At 38.6% G+C, this 19,481-nt stretch overlaps 1 protein-coding gene across 2 annotated transcripts in view; it reads right to left on the reverse strand.

Annotated features, from left to right (window-relative positions):
• SETD3 (SET domain containing 3, actin N3(tau)-histidine methyltransferase) overlaps positions 1–19,481 on the reverse strand; it is a 67,537-nt gene that overhangs the window by 7,424 nt on the left and 40,632 nt on the right. For both annotated transcript variants that reach the window (XM_065595661.1, XM_005305843.5), the window contains exons 7-10: positions 8,793–8,851; positions 7,754–7,868; positions 2,784–2,858; positions 156–322 (exon numbers count right to left, since the gene is read on the reverse strand). In XM_065595661.1, the coding sequence (XP_065451733.1) occupies positions 156–322; positions 2,784–2,858; positions 7,754–7,868; positions 8,793–8,851 (416 nt within the window). The remainder of the gene's footprint in view (positions 1–155; positions 323–2,783; positions 2,859–7,753; positions 7,869–8,792; positions 8,852–19,481) is intronic.

The following is a 19,481-nucleotide window of genomic DNA, read 5'->3' on the forward strand; positions in this document are numbered from 1 at the left end:
TATCACAATGTATTTCATTTGCTATATAAACAGACAAGATATTAGGCCTAAGCAAACTATTGCAGAGCAATTTTAATAATGCACTACTGGACTGAATACATTTTGAAATATTTTAAGCATGAAAGAAAACACTCAGTTCATTCTGTTTTACTTACGTTGGAATGCCGGCACGAGCTAAGACCTCTGCCTTCATAGCATACAGCCTGTCACTTTTACTCACTCCAAGCTTTATTTTCACTCTGTCATGTGAATTATTATCAAAGAAAAAACCACTGTGGATCACAAATTCAGCATTCGACCGAGTGCCATAAAAAATGTAAATCTAGAAGGATGGAAAGAGAAGTGAAGGGGAGGGGGTGGGGGAAGGGGAAGCTTAAGATTAACTCACAAAACTGACATAAGTGGAAAATTTACTGAAAAAAGTTATAATTGTCATGAAATACAATACTTATGCGGTTATAAGACTAAAATGCATGTTTATTTTCATTTAATGATTCAAAATACCATACAGTGTTGCTATAAGACTTCAAGGACGTTGTGAAATGTGTTCAAAATTTCCATATATTGAGATGGGCCTGTTATTTTATACCTTGCATGGTAGGGGAGATAACTGCTATGGTGTTAAGGATATTTAATATCATACAAAGACATCTTATAGGTATTCAGCTGATGCTTTCTATATTATCCCCATTTCCCCAAACTTTTTCTAAATCAAATTTGTACTTCAAGATTATTTATTTACCATCGTCCTCTCGCTTACAAAAAATATACTCCATATTTATATATAGTAAAGTTTTTTGTTCTAGGTGCCATACAAATGTAGACATGTTTCCTGCCTCTTACAGCTTACAATTTAAAATGCTAGATGAAACAGCATACACTGCAACAAGTGTTTTAAAAGAACTGAGAATTTAAAGAAAAAAATCACTACAAGTTCATGTTGCAATTTTTCAGCTAGCATTTGGCTGCATAAAGATCTTGGCACAGCAAGCCACAGCAATAGCTGTTGCATTCTGAGCCACAAGAACCCTTTTTTGATAATGGAATTGTCAACAGAAATAAGACATTTATCTTCTACGAAAATCCAATACAATCATTGCCTTCAGAAATAAAAACAATGTTCTAGTTATAGATCCTTAAATGATCTTGAGTTCATCTTTTAAAAAAGTATATCTATCTATCCATGGAAGCCTGCTAATGATTTAGATTCTTAAATAAGCTTGCATTATAAAGGCAATGATTCTATGAATGATAGTTCTTTGATATATAGATATAAGACACAGACCTAGGCAAGCCTTAGATACGATTAATACATTCATAGATTTTAAAGCCAGAAGTGATCATCTAGTCTGACCTCTTGCATAACACAGGTCATAGGATTTCCCTGTACTAATTCCTACTTCAAATCCAACTACAGCATATCTTTTAGAAAAAGCTGAAGGATAAGAAGAAAGGGACATATCTGTTAAACATTCTTTTGAGTACAAAGGTTGTAATCCAAGGAGAAAATAGAACTAAAGAGTTCAAATCCTGCACTCATAGGATGAGTGCAAGGAACCTGCCTGGGAACCAAAAGTATCCCCAACAAACGAAGTATCTGAACACAGGATCCAAGCCCCTGCCAGTCAAGGAAACTCCATGCACAAACTGTTTGTACACTATCTCAATCAGCTCAATTTAGAAGACAGATGCTTCTCCTCTTTAGAGAAATACTACTTTTTAACAATTTAATACCTATTTCTTAATAGACTGGATGTGAAAGATGTGAGGTCAGCATCTTTCCACTCATATCTTCAGAATACACCATGGGACTTGATGCATGTCTTGTCTACATTACCCTGGACTGGTGCTGAACATGGTTTAGTTTGTCCTTGGATCAGTGAACAACTAGGATCCAAGGCTACATTTGCAGCTGAACTATGCTCAACACCACTCCATCGGTACCTGTTTTCAGCAACAGGTACTTTTCCTCATGTAGGCAAAGCTTTAGAGTCGTGGTCTTTCTATTTTAATGGTTGGACCAATTAGTCTTAATCTTTACTTTCAAGTTCCTTTCTCATTCTAACTAAAGTTTGGGGGGGGGCCCCACAGCACAGGCCAAATATCTCCTGGACCAATGGTCTTTGTCTATTGGGTTGTTGATAACACCTCCTCTTCTTACCTGTTGATTGGACAAGTACTAGACTATCATAAACTAGTCTTGCATAGTTTTTATTTGACATTTCAAACAGAAAAAAGCACTGAACAAAACCAAGAGGGAGAGTTCCACCGCCTACTATTGCTGATGGAAACTGAGGCACTGAGGGCAGTTTTGGGTATGGACCTCTAACAACCACATCTAAAATTTCTAGATCAGTTGTCTGCACAGAGTACACTCCCCAGTGATTAAATACATGAAATGGTTATTACTCAGGAGGAAGCATGCAACTCCTATAGTGGAGATTTGCAAAGATGATTGTGTGACAGAGAATGTATTGTGTTCATTATTTTGACACGTGTAGTTTAATTTATTTAGCTTTATTAATACTTTACAAAGTATTATCCAACTACAACAAAACCTTGATTATACACTCTGCTATTAAATCTTCACAGAGAAATACTGAGGACCCCTTTTTGTGCAGATTATATTTACAGATTAGCAAGGCTCTTCTGCAGCTAATAAAAACAGTTTAGTTATCAAGTAGACAAGCAGAGGTTTGTGTGAAATCTTCACCCTTTTCATCACGATAGTCAGTTGCATGAACAATACATTTCTGCATAAAACGTCACAAAATAGCCATTACCTGTTCTCCAGCCTTAAAATCCTGAAGTGCTACACACTCACAACGGTCATCTTCTAAATTGTAGCCAGTTGTGATCTACCCAAGGGGAAAAAAGTAATGAGTCTTTAACATATTACATTTCTTTCCTCCCCATTTTCATAAAGCTGCCTTTTATTGGAGATGGATATTATCTAAAGTAATTGCACATGCTGCTTTTCCTTCACCTGACGCAACATAGTTGGTACTAAATGTTTTATGAATCTTAAGCAATCATTTCTTAGTTAGGAGCATTAAAAATCTCTGCACTAGAGAAAATCAAGGAAGGAAATTACTTACCTGAAGTAAATGGAAAGCTCTGAGGGAAGTACCCTCCACAGACCAACAGTTGCTGGTCCCTAGCTAAATCCAGTAGCTTATTATAAAGTTCTTGAGTTTTAAGTCACGCCTGTGAGGCACACTGGAGCGCTGCACTGAGTGTGCTACATTCTATGTCAGACCCTTCAACTATCAATGCATTTTCGATCTCTCTCAATGAAAGAGGAGTGGATAACTGGGAATCTTTAAGGGATACCATCTTCAGAGAACTCCAATTTACTTGCAAATAATTCCTTTATCTAAAGTTAAGCAATTATTCTCAAATACTGAAGAGATTTTTCTGTGAGAGCAGACAGACCGGGATGGTGGAGGCAGTGGGGGGAGGGGGGCAAAGAGAGGTAAGGGAGATTCTTTACCATATCCTGAATACATTTCTTTTAAAAATCACGAAAATAAAAATGCTTATATTAATAAGTAAAGCCATCCTAAAATGTTTTTTTTAAATGTTAAATCTAGTATGTTCTTGAGTAATAACATTCAACATGGACTCTATATCATAAAGGATTCAGAGACCATGCTAGACATAAGGAAGTTGTGCAATCAGGAAACAACTTTTGTGATAAGTATTCTGAATTTAGTGTTTACACAACTACATTGTAGTAAAAATAGGTTGTGAACCTGTGGGACAAACTGCAAAAAGCCACAGATTTTCACTCGAGATCTTGTGGCTTCATTAGAACTTTGTTTTCATTTACAGAGATTATGTTTGAACACAGGTACTATACTGTGACTGCCATCTTGGATTTGCTTTGTCTGAGGAGAGAGCCCCTTAGGCTACTTTGAAAGGTTGGCTGGCAGTTTACATATTAATAATTTCTGCTTGCATATTCAATCATGCATTTGTAAGCCAAAACAATGCTTTCATAGTGACCACAGGGAACTCTTCTCAGACACAGCAAATCCAAAATGGCAGCCATAAGCAGAGCCCTCTGGGACACATATAATGGCACTGTACATAGATGCCACAGCTCAAAAATGTATTACATGAATTTGTGATACTTTTGCAAGTCCTTTATACACTTTCTTTGTAGCCTACATCATCCAGTTTGATCTGATACATAACACAGGCCACAGTCACTTAAGTTCCTTTTAAGGTGCACGGACATGCAGCAGCCTATTAAGTGCTACACAGGCGCCCAGGGTTGCGGTGGGGACAGATGACTCTTCCCCAGCCCCGGACCTACCGTGTCCGGGGGGAGAGGTGCCCTTCCCTGGACCTGCTGCGTCCGTGGGGAGAGGAGCCCCTCCTCTGGCCCCAAACCGGCCTGGGCCTGCTGCATCTGGGGGGGAGAGGCACCCCTCCCCCGGCCCCGCCTATCCTGTGGCCCCAGCCCCGGAGTTGCTGCGGCGGGCCGAGGCGCCTCTCTCCCCTGCTCAGGTGCTGCAGCGGGGAGATAGAGCTGGGGGGAGTCCTCTCTCCCCACTATAGCCCTGGGGCAGTCTGCACTCCAAACCCCTCATCCTTGACCCCCTCCCCCCGGAGAGCTCCCCCCCCGCCCCAGTCCAGAGCCCCCTCCCACACTCCAAAACCCTTGGCTCCAACCCCTGCCACATGAATTTTATGTGTATCAATATGGAGATGAGAGATTCAGGCATCCAGCCCTGTATTCCATTGGATCAATTGCTGCTGATGTACAGCACATCTTATAGAAAGACATGCCAGCTTGATTTAAAGACTTAGTGCTAGAGGATTTACCACACCCCTGGGTAATCTTTTCTAATGGTCAAAAAATCATCCCTGTTAAAAACGTGCAATCCAATTTCAGTGGCAACATTCTGAAAATTTCCTCCCCCAGTGACAGAGGGAAATCCTTGATGCTATTTCAAAAGCTTCATATGTCTTGAACAGTTCCCTTAGCTGCTTCATAAATTCAAAGAAACCATTTTCAAATTAAAAGAAAAAAAAAAACCTTAAAATCTTCTAAAATGATTTCAGAGAGAGAATTTGAAGCATCTGTGGATTCCTAGATGGAGGCAGAAGGATTCGGTATGTCTTAGAGAGAGCTGCAAATTTGTTAAGTGTGTGTTTCACTAGACTGCCAAACTTTTAAAAATAACACCACTTCTAATGGGCTGCTCTGCAAAGTCCAATATAGTGCTAGACTCATGATTTACAAAGTTAACAAAGACAGGGGAAATAGTAAGAAAATGAGCACTGGAGTTGCTTCCTTTTCCAGAAGATGGATAACAAGTTGTCTCCCCCTTTAGGTACACTGCTGGAGCAGGCCAGCTCATGAATATCAAGTTGTGTAGGGGGAAGTAGTAGTTTGCTTGGCCAGTGATTTGATAAGGATGGCCCCAGCCCAGTAGGCATAATTTAGTTTATTCATTCAAAGCTCTAATAGCAAGTAATCAACCTTTGACTATCAAAATACCATCCCACTGAAGAATAACAATGAGAAATGCATGAAGACAAATATTTTGACGTAGTTCTTAGATACAGGCTGATCTAATTAGTAGTGTCAGAAGCAAGAAAAAGCTGGATGGCCCTAATGCCAGCTAAAACCCAAAGAGCATTTTATAATTTAGCATGTGGAAAAAAAAGACTTGTGGGATAGAGCAAGAATAGGGACATATTATAACAGGGACTGAACGAAGGGGCATTTCAACACTACCTTTGGAACAGATACTGGAGAATGCAACACCGTCTTTTTCATACATTCATGCAGTGAGTCAAGTGTTCACTTGATGTATTTCATCAGGATGCACTATAATCAGAGCAAAGAGACTCCCACCTGCTCCTCCAAAGCCTACTATAATCCATAATTCTGGGTAGATGAGTAAAACTGATCTGAGGGTATTACTCCTACTTCTGATAATTTAAGTAAATTGTAATGAGAAGAAAGAGTTCTAACAGAGCTTTTCTATTTCAACAGAGCCAATAACATCCAGCTCCTAAAATTTACAGCTACCTTGTTTATGTATTGATATATATTTCCTTCAGAGTAAACTACTCAAACATAAGTAATATGAACAACTGATTAGAGACCTCTCCACTTTATCCTCAGAGTTTGGGTCCACAAGCTGCCTCTGCACCAAATCTATTCACCAAATAGCATAACAAAAACATATTTTACCAATATCAGCAGAAGCTTGAAATAATTAAAACAACCTGCTTGACCTTGCTTTTAATATGGGCTAGCTAAATTTAATTTTTTTCTTAGAAGCGTCATTTGTCTTCCCTCTTTTTAAATCCCAACTTTTGAAGGCACTCATTCATCCATGTGAAAATGAACAAACCTCTCCAAAAGTGTCAAGGAAGAAGAGGGCAACGAGAGTTACAGTAAGCACTATACTTACATCTAAGCCTTGCAGGAGGGGTTTTGCTTTTTAAATTGTTTTATGAAGTTTAAGAAATGTTGTATACTCGAGGCTAGTCAAATACTAAATCTATCCTTGAAACAAAGTAAGAGAGCTACCAGATTCTGCAACAAGTACTCAGTTGTAAAAGGCACTGGTTAAAGAAAAACATACATAATAAATAACCATTTCAATGGTAGAGAAAAAAAGAGAAAAATCATCATCCAGGACTGAATTCCACTGTATTGATACAGCCAGTCATAGTGATATCCTCTATAAAGAAACCCGTTGTATGATCTAATAAACCAAACTTTTGTTAATATCAACAGAAAAATGCAAATCATTACTACAACCTGATTGAGTATTTAAGTTAAGCTTCACTCATGACAATACTACTGCTAACACATGCTGACCTGTCATCCACATCAACTCTCCCTTACAGGGACCAGATTACTAAAATATGGAAGAATGAATAGGTCATATTTGCTGTTTACATAAGTCACCCTACTTACTTACAATATAATTTGAAAGTATAAACCGTGAAATATACAGAACCTTTGTGGTTGGCTAAACAAGACTGGCAAACCATTCTCTCGTGAATTTTCATTTCATCAGTTCAAAACTGACCAATCTGTTATCAAGTCAAGACTTGGTCCTCTATGAGCTAGTAGGAAATCTCAGGCAAGCCAAAACGTCAGCAGGTCTGACTTTCTATATACCCATGCCATCTTTTAAATGTTTAATATGCCCTAAAGTAGTGTTTTTGCATGTGTTAAGTAGTGTTTCTTTGCTGTACTAACAGATGTACTGGTTTTGTTGAACTAGATTTTGTTCTTGCCGTTGCTGGCTCCATAACAAGGCTCTTTGCTGCCTGCTCTTAACCATGCGCATTGCTTAGTTTCAAATTTCCATCTACTTTCCCTTGTGGTAGCCAGGACAGAGATGCTTTGAGAGACAACCTCCATCATAGTCTGTTTTTATATACCCAATACAAAAGTATCTAGTCTCATGAAAAACTTTGTTAGCAACATCAGATACAGAACTTAGTATGTGTGAAGATTAGAAATATTAAAATTTGCTGGAAAGTATTTGACACTGCACACTTGTGAAAGTGCAAAGAAAAAGAAAAAACTATGCATGATTTGCAATTACATATAAAAGTCTCTTAAGTATGAGGGATTTTCTCATTGAAATAGTTATTTCAAGATATTTAAGAAGTTGTCATTTCTTTAAGATGGTTGCTTTTGAGGGTCAGCAGGGAAGATGGAATCCCTGTTTGTTCTAAAGCTTCTTATCCACATTGAAGAAATCCTTACCAGACCATTGATGTGATTACACATGTCCCATAAAGGAATCAGAGCCAAGGTAACTCGGGAACCATCTTCAGTTGGAATCTGGTTTTGTCGTGTCATAACAGAGGAAACTGCCCATCTGCAAAGAATAAAAACTTCAAGATTTCATTGTTTAAACACAGCCAGTTGATCAGCTGCAACCCAAAAGAAATCCACAGTTTAGATGAGCATTTCCAAACTTTTCCCCCAAAGAACAGAAAACATTCAGATCTCCATTTATGTAAAAGTTTAAAAAGTGTGCCACGAAGTATCAGAATTTCCTGTATAGTACTTTAGTCTATTCACTCAACTAATCCAGAATTATGAAAATTGAGGTATTAAAAATCTGGCCAGTACAATACTTTTTAAAATGAATACCTTTATCATTCACATTTTGGTCAACTTCACACTTAAATTGACACCTTCCTCCCACCCTTCCATTGAAGGAAACATCTGTGGAGATACCATCCCAAAGTAATGACTCAAAAATACAAAAGGACTAAAAGATCCCTAGGAGAGCTCATGAATTCCTCTTATTCATGATATTTTATCATTTTTAACTCAACTCAAGCTCCCTTTTATCTGAACTGATTCCACTTCTTAAAACACCTTCAAAATGCACTCAGACTTTACATGTATAGCAAGAGTTTTCCAGGTCTCATACCAAATATCAGTTCTGAGGTAATATATGCTGGTAAAATCTTTTGTGAAAAATAAAGAGGCTTAAACGGCAGAATAAAAGTTATCTAAAAACGACAACACCACACTAATCTCAGGCTGTCATGTGACATTTGGCTAAATTAACTTCTCTTCCTACCCCAGATTAATAACAATTTCTATATGACTGTTGAAACAGGACACTTACTCTATTCTTTGTTGTTTTTAAAAAGCGTACCAGTGGACAGCATACACTGATGTTTTAAATGGTTTAACAAACAGGGTTGGTTTTTCCCTCCTGCTTCCTAATGAAGCATTTCTCACTTTTCAAGATCCCAAGATTCACTTTAAAAAACAGCACACCAACCTGTAGTCATCATAAGTGAAAGAATCCTTTAAGGGCAGTTTGCTGGCATTAGGATGGGTCTGGGGAAAAAAAAAAAAATCAGAAATCAGTCAGCAGAATTTTCATTATTTAGCTGCCTAACAGATCCTAACAAGAGCCAAATGAAGCAGGAGGCGTCCAGCCGCGCTACAGAGGGATCATCATGCTATTATGCTCTCATACATCACTGTCAACTTAATTTGTTGTGCCCAGCAGCCGCCATAAATCTGTTTCTTCATATTTCAAGACTGGAACCCACAGACACCACATAAAAATAAAAATTTAAGGTGGACTGACTCCATAAAGGTAGAAAACAATCAACCTCATAAAACCTAAACAAGAAATGAACATTAGGTTTCAGCAAATTCTACAATCCCCTCTTCTATCCTGGAATCTTAATTCTGCGTCTTACATATGGAGAACGAATGTATTCTAAGTCTTTCTTTCCTTCCTTGTAGCCGCAAAGGATTTATTCACAGTTATGCCACACTTCAGGAATCTCAATAGATTAAAATATTTAAATAGTTTTAGTGACTAGCATAGTTACGTTTAGTGAAGCAATTATATGTAGAGACAATCATCCAGAAGTAGGGTAATTATTTTTTCTTACATTATTTGTCAGGTTAGATATAAAAGGTATATACCTTAGTTGACATTAGCAAATAAAGTACTGTGGTTAAAAAAAGTTGTTTAAACCGGTAAATCCTGTCACTCGTTTCTGGTAAATGAAGTATCCAATATGCAGTCTGTCTAAAATAGCCTATCATACATTTTCTAAAAAGACTTGGACTTTTCAACCACTTTAAAACTTTATACCAATTAACAGATTGAAAGCTATATATATATATATATATATAATTTTAATCTTCCATTTCAATTAAGTCTGTAGACAGATTGCAGTAAGCAATCAAATGAACAAATGGTTATTTCTTAAGATACAAATGAATTTTTGCTTGGCTGTATCTTGCAACACTGTTAATACATGAAGCTCCATGTAGTATGCAGTTTTTACTCTTGACGCATTAGCATCACAAGTGCATGGTAATTTATCATCTCTCACTGTAATGTATTTGCTGGCACTGTGTGCAGGACAGTAGGGGATGAGGTAAAAGTGGCTCAAACCGTAAATCAATTAGAAAACAAAAGCTTGTGCTCAGTGCGCAATTTTAGGCAAATTATACATTACAAAAGACTGCCAATTGGGCGTTAGGTCCCAGGTGTCTGCTCTCCCCAATCCCTGTAGTTAACCCTTTGGATGGATTAACTCTGAAATTTATGATTTTCAAGTAAAAAGTTAATAATTTGAGCTTTTATTTTAAGAATTCAGTGTGAACTTCCACATTTCTATAAGATTTTAATATCTATATATGTTGTACATTGCACAGCAAATTACTCTATGTTTAAACTTAACAGCACATTTTACAAAACAATGTATCTTTCTCACAAAACCACTAACACAATATTGAGCCACAAAAGCATCATTCTTTAGGAGGCGTTCTCTCCCGCCAAACTATACCATAATTAGAAGATGAACATGCTAGAATCTGAGATAGCTGAAATTATGTATTCCATTACAATTCTAAAAAACTCTATTTCTTTATGACAACTTAATTTCCATTTTGATTAGCAGTATATTAATAGTTTAAAGATTAAACCTTGGCATAATGAACTAAGCATCCAGGAAAGTTAACATTCAGAAGTGAAATAAAAAAAATTAACAGCATAACAGTTTAATTTTAAAAGATTTCCACTAGAACATTTATGTCCAGTTCTATTACAAACTAATAACTGTCAAAGCTTTAAACTTCATTCTAAACCTAGAAATCCTAAAGAAAATTTTCCGTGAATAGGGAAATTTCTAAAGAAATTTCTGATTGTTTCCCATTTATATTTAATCCACACAGTTAATCCAGGAATAAGTCTTCATATCGCTAATGCTTACAAAGTTGTATTTCCTACTGTATTTTTTTTTTATTAAAACAATTTTGCTTAAGGAAAGTGACATGGAGTTTTTCCAACTGTCATATCGATATTAGCTTTGACTAAACAGTTCATATTCACCAGGAGAGACTTTGTCAGTGTGGCACTGATGCCACCTACTGGCACTGGAGCAGAAGAATCACCAAAATGCTATGCACAAAATTATTAGATTATTTCCTCTTGAATTTGATCATTAATCATAGCATGGCCAGGCAAGGTCAAAATCCTTCCAAACCCTCCTCCCTTAATTCACAATAGCTGGCGTTAGGATAAACATGACACTAATTAAAATGAAAATATCCTCCAGCATTACCAACTTGACACTGGTGATTCAAACTAATTCACCATTGTGAAATCCTAATATTTGAAATATTTAGTGTAAACTGATGCTACCTTAAACCAGCAGTATGCAGCTATTTATCATGAGATCAAAAGAAACTTTAGGTGTTCAAAAGATACTTATTTTTCATTCCAACAACCACTTCTGACAGGATGAATGATTGTCAACAACAGATCAGTAGTTAGAATGTACTAAAAAAACCAGTTCAATGGCATATAAACAGGAAAGTAAGAATCTCAATATTTTTACTAATTTTTCCTTTGAAATCCAAATTTGTTTTAAAGGTCTAGGACTGAGCACGCTAAAGTGAAATTCTTAAATGAAGCCTCAGATCAAATACTACACAGGCAGAAATTATTAATCAGCCAATACGTCTTAACCATGACCTACAGCAAGCATCTCTCTAGAAATCAAGAGGGTAGTTCACACTATGATCAATCAGCCATTGGCCTCTCCAAGAGTGTAAATTAGTGTTAATTTTGATGGTGTAGTTTTTGTAATGGAGACATCTGACAACAAGGAACTGTACTGAGACCACCAGTTCATTTCAGATAGACTACTGAACAGCCATCAGATGGTAACGACTTTCAGTCACAACATACATCAATCCAGATTTGAACATGTGACCTCAGGGTGAAGGCTGTACATTCCATTAATCCCCTCATTTATAAATTTCTAGAAATTAGAGACTGCTATATCTTAATAGTTCAGGTGCATGTAACCAATGTTTTTATATGGATTAATTACAACAAAGGGCAAGAACAATATGGTTTTGTAATAAAAGATGCAAGACAGAATAAAATTACAAAAAATATGTAATTACCATATTTATAAGAACACTTTCCACAATGCAATATTCTAGTAGCTATTTTAAAGAAATTAAAATACACTAAAGTCAGCATATCTGACCATATTAGATTTCTGCCCTGAACTATTTCAACATGCTACTTAAAAATATACCAAGAAATTTAAATTAAGCCGATAGGTTATAAGAGTTTGAAGACAAAAAACATTAACAATATTCTGATTAAAAAATTGATTTAGCATGCAGCTTCTCTTTATAGTCCCTTGGTAAAAATGAAATCTCCCTAACAAACACTTAATAAAACCTGTCAATATATCTAGAAAGAAAAATGACACAAATGCATTAAGTATTAAATACCCTTGGAAAAAGTCACATATTCCATGAATTTTTGATGTACTATCTTGACATTAATGTAAAACCTTGATATTTATAATTGACAGATATTTAATAAAGTATAGAAGATGGCTGCTGCATAGCATGCAAATTTTTCAAGTTGATCAAAAAAGATACAGACATGTATTTAACCTAAACAAACACTTAATATATAACAAAATCAGATATTGCTTTTTTAAGCTTAGGCAGCCACATCTTTAGGGAGCAGCTATAAAATATGGCATTCAGCATTACATGAACTCTAATTCAAACTAATCAAGTCTATACAAAACAGCTTTGAATAGCTTTAATTTTTTTTTTTAGTTAAAAACGGGAACATCAAGTGAGTATTCTCATTTAAATGCAGGCCCTTACATTCTACCGAAAGGGTCATTATAAAGGAACAAACCCCACACAGTAGAACCTCATAGTTACAAACACCAGTTACGAACTGACCAGTCAACCACATACCTCATTTGGAACCGCAAGTATACAATCAGGCAGCAGCAGAGACCACCAAAAAAATACAGTACAGTACTGTGTTAAATGTAAACTACTAAAAAAATAAAGGGAAAGCACATTTTTCTTCTGCATAGCAAAGTTTCAAAGCTGTATTAAGTCAATGTTCAGTTGTAAACTTTTGAAAGAATCATGTTTTGTTCAGAGTTACAAACAGCCTCCATTCCCAAGGTGTTCATAACTCTGAGGTTCTATTGTATATTTAAACAAAAAGTTAGTAAACCTTTTTGGGAAAATACTGTCAGAGTTGGCATCCTGGGTGGTGGCCAAATGCAGCAAAATCAAGGGTTGGTGTATACACATTTCTGGGTGTCTATTTCCAAATGGTACTGCTCAGCCTAAAAAAAACCCTTCCTCCAAATTTCAAGACTTGCTTATATACAGTTGGAGGATGTCTCAAAATAAACAGAAGTATTAAAAAGTAGCAGTGGTTGCTACCAGATTGCCTACAGCCATGCTGGAGAAAGAAAGGGTGCTACTCTAGTCACCAAGAACATCACCACGGCTAGCAGCCAGTCTGACAGCCAGATATGGGGGTGGGGAGGGGTGAAGTTGTCAAACACTTTTTCCCTCTTGGACAACTGACATATCAAGACGGTATATGTGTGCAACCTGGTAAAAGTAAGGTTCTTTCCTTCCTTCACGTTATTTCTCAGGCACAACAGAAAAAGAACAATTATTTACTTTATACTACTAGAGCATAAGGCCAGTCATACTGCGTCAGAAAAATGGTCCATCTAGTCCAGCATCCTGTCTTCTGACAGTGGCCAGTGCCAGAGGCTTCAGAGGGAATGAACAGAACACGGCAATTTCAAGTGATCCATCTCCATTCCAACTTCTGGCAATCAAAGGCTAGGGACACCCAGGGGTTCCATACCTGACCATGTGGCTAACAGACACTGATGGATCTATCCTCCATGAACCTATCTAATTCTTTTTTTAACCCGTTGTTAGTTTTGGCCTTCAAAACATCCCATGGCAACGAGTTCCACGGGTTGACTGTGAATTGTGTGAAGAAGTACTTTCTTATGTTTGTTTTAAACCTGCTGCCTATTAATTTCATTGGGTGACTCCTAGTTCTTGTGTTACTTGAAGGGATACATAACATGTCCCCGTTTGTTTTCTCTACATCATTCATGATTTTATAGCTGTCTAATCATAACACGTACACCCCAATCCCTAGTCAACACTTTTCAAAGATGAACAGTTCCAATCTTTTTAATCTCTCCTTCTTTGGAAGTTGTTCCGAAGCCCTAATAATTTTTGTTGCCCACCTCTGTACCTTTCCAATTCTTTTTTGAGATGGGTTGACCAAAACTGTATGCAGTATTCAAGGTATGGGCATACCATGGATTTATAAAGCGACACGATTATATTTTCTGTTTTATTATCTATCCCTATCCTAATGGTTCCTATTTATTTTACAAACCAGCTTAACTTCTGTACCCGTAAAGATAATGGAGCAAATAATTAAGCAATCAATTTGCAAACACCTAGAACATAATAAGGTGATAAATAACAGTCAGCATGGATTTATCAAGAACAAATCACGTCAAACCAACCCAATAGCTTTCTTTGACAGGGTAACAAGCCTTGTGGATGGGGGAAGCAACAGATGTGGTATATCTTGACTTTAATAAGGCTTTTGATACGGTCTCGCATGTCCTTCTCATAAACAAACTAGGGAAATACAACCTAGATGGAGCTACTATAAGGTGGGTAAATAACTGGTTGGAAAATCATTCCCCGAGAATAATCATCAGTGGTTCACAGTCATGCTGGAAGGGCGTAACAAGTGGGGTCCCACAGGGATCAGTTCTGGGTTGGTTCTTTCAATATCTTCATCAATGATTTAAATAATGGCATAGAGAGTACACTTACAAAGTTTGCAGATGATACCAAGCTGGGAGGGGTTGCAAGTGCTTTGGAGGATAGGATTAAAATTCAAAATGATCTGGAAAAACTGCAGAAATGGTCTGAAGTAAATAGGATGAAATGCAATAAGGACAAATGCAAAGTATTCCACTTACAAACGAACAATCAGTTGCACACATACAAAATGGGAAATGACTGCATAGGAAGAAGTACTGCAGAAAGAAATCAGTGGATCACAAGCTAAATATGAGTCAACAGTGTGACGCTGTTGCAAAAAAAGCAAACATCATTCTGGGATGTATTAGCAGGAGTATTGTAAGCAAGACACGAGAAGTAATTCTTCCCCTGTACTCCGCACTGATTAGGCCTCAACTGGAGTATTGTGTCCAGTTCCGGGCTCCACATTTCAGGAAAGATGTGGACAAATTGGAGAAAGTCCAGAGAAGAGCAACAAAAATGATTCAAGGTCTAGAAAACATGACCTATGAGGGAAGATTGAAAAAAATTGGGTTTGTATAGTCTGGAGAAGAGAAGACTGAAGGGGGGGACATGATAACAGTTTTCAAGTACATAAAAGGCTGTTACAAGGAGGAGGGAGAAAAATTGTTGTTCTTAACCTCTGAGGATAGGACAAGAAGCAATGGGCTTAAATTGCAGCAAGGGCGGTTTAAGTTGGACATTAGGCAAATCTTCCTGTCAGTGGTTAAGGAAGTGGTTAAGCACTGGAATAAATTGCCTAGGGAGGTGGAGGAATCTCCATCATTGGGGATTTTTAAGAGCAGGTTGGACAAACACCTGTCAAGGATGGTCTATAATACTTAGTCCTGCCTTGAGTGTAGGGGACTGGACTAGATGACCTCTCAAGGTCCTTTCCAGTTCTATGATTCTGTTAGCTTTTTGGACTGCCACTGCACACTGAGCAGATGTTTTCACAGAATTATCCACAATCACGCCAAGAGCTCTTTCTTGATCAGTAACAGCTAATTTAGACCCCATTATTGTGTATGTATAGTTGGGATTGTGTTTTCCAATGTGCATTAGTTTGCATTTATCAACACTGAATTTCATCTGCCATTTTGTTGCCCAGTCACCCAGTTTAGTGAGAGTCCTTTGTAACTCTTCAAAGTCAGCTTTGGACTTAACTATATTGAGTAATTCTGTGTCACCTGCAAACTTTGCCACCTCGCTGTTCACCCCTTTTTCCAGATCTTTTATGAATATGTTCAACAGCACTGGTCCCAATACAAATCCTTGGGGGATCTCCGCTATTTACCTCTCCTCTGTGAAAACTGAGCTTTTATCCTTATTCTTTGTATCCTATCTTTTAATCAGTTACTGATCCATGAGAGGACCTTCCCTCTGATCCCAGGACTGCTTACTTTGCTTACGAGCCCTTGGTGAGGGACTTTTGACAAAGCTTTCTGAAAGTCCAACTACACAATAACCACTGGATCACTCTTGTCCACATGCTTGTTTGACACCTTCAAAAAATTCTAATACATTGATGAGGAACCATTTCCCTTTCCTCTTACTCTTCCCCAAGATACTATATTTAAGGTTAAGATTTTGTCATGGTTATTTTTAGTAAAAATCACTGACAGGTCACGGGCAATAAACAAAAATTTACAGAAGCCGTGACCTGTCTGTGACTTTCCCTGCTGTGGCTCCATGGTTTCCTCCGCCACTGTGGTGGCTGAGAGCTGTGGGGTTCCCCCTCTGCCTGCGGCAGCTGGAAGCTTGGGGGCGGGGAACGGGCCCGCTCTGCCCACGGTGGCTGGGAGTTGCAGGGTGACCATATTTCCCAAAGAGAAAATGGGACACCCCCAGCTGCTCACCCGAGAGAAAGATGTGTTTTGTTTGTTAAATTTCCTCTTGGCAGAAATGCATAGATAACTAAGATCTTTCCACCCCTTGATTCTCAAAGAGTTCATAGGATCACTAAATCTCAACAGCTGCCTCTGCAGAGGTAGACAGTCAAGCAAAACACAAACTGCTAGAACACCAGGACCTTTCCCACTGACCTAGTTAGGTTAGCCTCAGTTTTAGAAGCTCTTCCTTGAAGAATTTCTCGTCTACGTTACTAACAGGACTTTACCACCTGGATGAAAGCAACAGTCGCCATCAAGTCCCCAATTCTAAAAAGTACTTAAGCATGTGCTCAATGCTTTGCTGAATCAGGACCCAAGAACTGAGTTCACACACCTCTGTGATCTGGCTCAAACATCATACTTACACTTCCATTCAGATTAAATTACGACAGAGGTTCCAGTACAACTTTGCTTCCTATTCTTGTTGACAAAGAGGCATTGGAAGGAGTCCTGGGGAACCTTCTTCCTGTCCCTCTCGGAAGAATATAGTTTCAAGCACACACATCCCAAAGGAAAAATATTGGACAATTTCTGCATCAATATCACTAAATCAGGTGTCAATATCATAAGGAAACTATTCTGTGTCACTGAAGTTGTGTCAGGCTTTACTTCTGCATATCATCTCTGGAAAGAATCCCATTCAGTGTGGATTATACTGTGGCATCCAAAGCAAAAAAAAAAAAAAAATTAAAAAAAAAAAAAAGGTAAGGTTACTTGAGGTACTCAAAGCCAAACCCAGTTTAAGCTTCCACCTTGTTAGCTTTCATTCCTTTGAACATTAAGCTCAAGGGTTTTTCTTTTGACCAAGCAAATTTTTTTTTCCTCCCCATCCTCAGTGAAGTCTTCCCTTTCCAATGCATTCATTAACATGGGGAAATTTCATTAAGATCCAAGTTGGATACTACACGATGGTTTCAGGCCAAGGTGTAGGTGTATGAAAACACACACACTCCAGGCCAGAAGTAGAAAGTTCTTTCAGTAATTGCTGGGTACTGTCCCCTTCCCAGCTGTGGAAATCCTTTGAAGCAGGAGGCTTAAAGAGAAACACTTCTCTGTACAGAACTACTGAGGCTGCAATTGCCCTTAAGCTAAACTAAATAAAGAATTCAGAAAGGAGGATCCAAGCGATCTAGAGAGAACCAAGAATTCTTCATCTTCTATTGAATATGTGCTGCCTAACCTAATGAGGTAACCCATCAGTGCAGAATGGTGGATAGGAAGAAATTACAAAGTAGAAGACATCTTATTGTAGTTAACAGTTTACTTCTACAGAGATACATGTCAGAACATTTACTTACCTTGTTTTATTAACCGCTAGGAGTGTGTCTATTCTAAAAGTAGGTGCTAGATTTTCTAAAGTGAGAAAGAACATCCTGGTTTGTAATATTTTTTAACATCAGAGCAGAATGGAACTCTAAACTTTAAAAAGGCGCCATAGGACAGTAATTAATTAAAGCTATATAATTCACCTACTGACTTGATGAGGCACCTGAATGTACTGTAAGTTTGTGTCAGTGATTTTTGTTTATTGCATATCATAAATATTGATAGGATGTTCCGTATCATTCCGACATTACAGCAGGATTCATGTGGTGAGGGTGGTGTAGAATGACACTTCCTGAAATAGTAGAGTTAATTGCATTTTCCATTCCTTTTCTCACTTGCAAAAAACTGCACATAGCCAATTGAGATAGCAGTGCCATCCTAGCCCCCAAACACACAAAATCATGACACAAGTTACCTGTTCTAGGGTCCAGAGGGCAGTCAATCCAGAACACTTGGGAAGGAATAGCTGGATATACACACTTGGTTGGTAGTGGCTGCAGTCTTTTACTCCCCCAGTCATCACACAGACTAATAATTCTCTACCTTTTCCATAGTCCCCCTTTCATGATATATGGGAAGGAGTTCCCACCTATAATATGCAAAGGGAAGGGCAACTGTGACTCCTTGACACCCGCTTGCAAATCTCACATTGAAAACTCCTGATCTAGAGACAGTGAGAGTGTACTTGTACCGTCAGTGAGCTCCCTTGTAAATGCCTTTTTTCCCTTAGACAGTTCAACCCCTATCACATGCAGAAATACTGAAAAGGACAGGGTACCCAGACCTGATTCCTTCACCTTCTTCCCACACACCGTTGACAGCATGTATGCCAAAAGAGAGGAAGAAGGACAGCATCCAGATGTGCAAATCCAAAAGACAACATGCCTTCCTCACCCAACTGTTCTGTAACCCAAACTGGATACTGGGTTTCAGTTGGCAAGTACTGCAGTTCCAAGTGAAACTTACTTTTAAAGTTGTCACTTTTAATTTTTATTGTAGGATCAAAAGATTGTTACCATAGCAAATCCTTTTCCTACCCATATTTCTTCTCATTTTTTATACTGTCTAGAACAGGGGCGGGCAAACTTTTTGGCCTGAGGGCTGAATCAGGTTTCAGAAATTGTATAGAGGGCCGGTTAGGGGAGGCTGTGCCGCCCCACATAGCCAGGTATGGCCTGGCCTGGCCGCCGCCCCCTCCCCACTTCTTGTCCCCTGATGGCCACTACCCCCCCCCCGGGATTCCTGCCCCATCCAACACCCCCTTTCCCTGATGGTCCCTCCAGGACCCCTGCCCCATCCACCCGCCCTGCTCCCTGTTTCCTGACCACCCCCAGAATCCCCACCTGATTGCCCCCCGCCCCCCATCCAACCCCTCCACTCATTCCTGACTGCCCCCCCAGGACCCTGCCCCATCCAACCACCCCTTCGACCTGACTGCCCCCCCGCCGCTCCATCCAACCCCCCCTCCTTCCTGACTGCCTCCCCGGACCCCTGCCTCCATTCAACCCCAGTCCCGTTCCCTGCCCTCTGACCACCCCAACCCCTATCCACAGCCCCGCCCCCTGACCACTCTCTCCCCCCCCCCA

Source organism: Chrysemys picta, chromosome 4, assembly GCF_011386835.1.
Source record: "Chrysemys picta bellii isolate R12L10 chromosome 4, ASM1138683v2, whole genome shotgun sequence".
Taxonomy (NCBI): domain Eukaryota; kingdom Metazoa; phylum Chordata; order Testudines; family Emydidae; genus Chrysemys; species Chrysemys picta.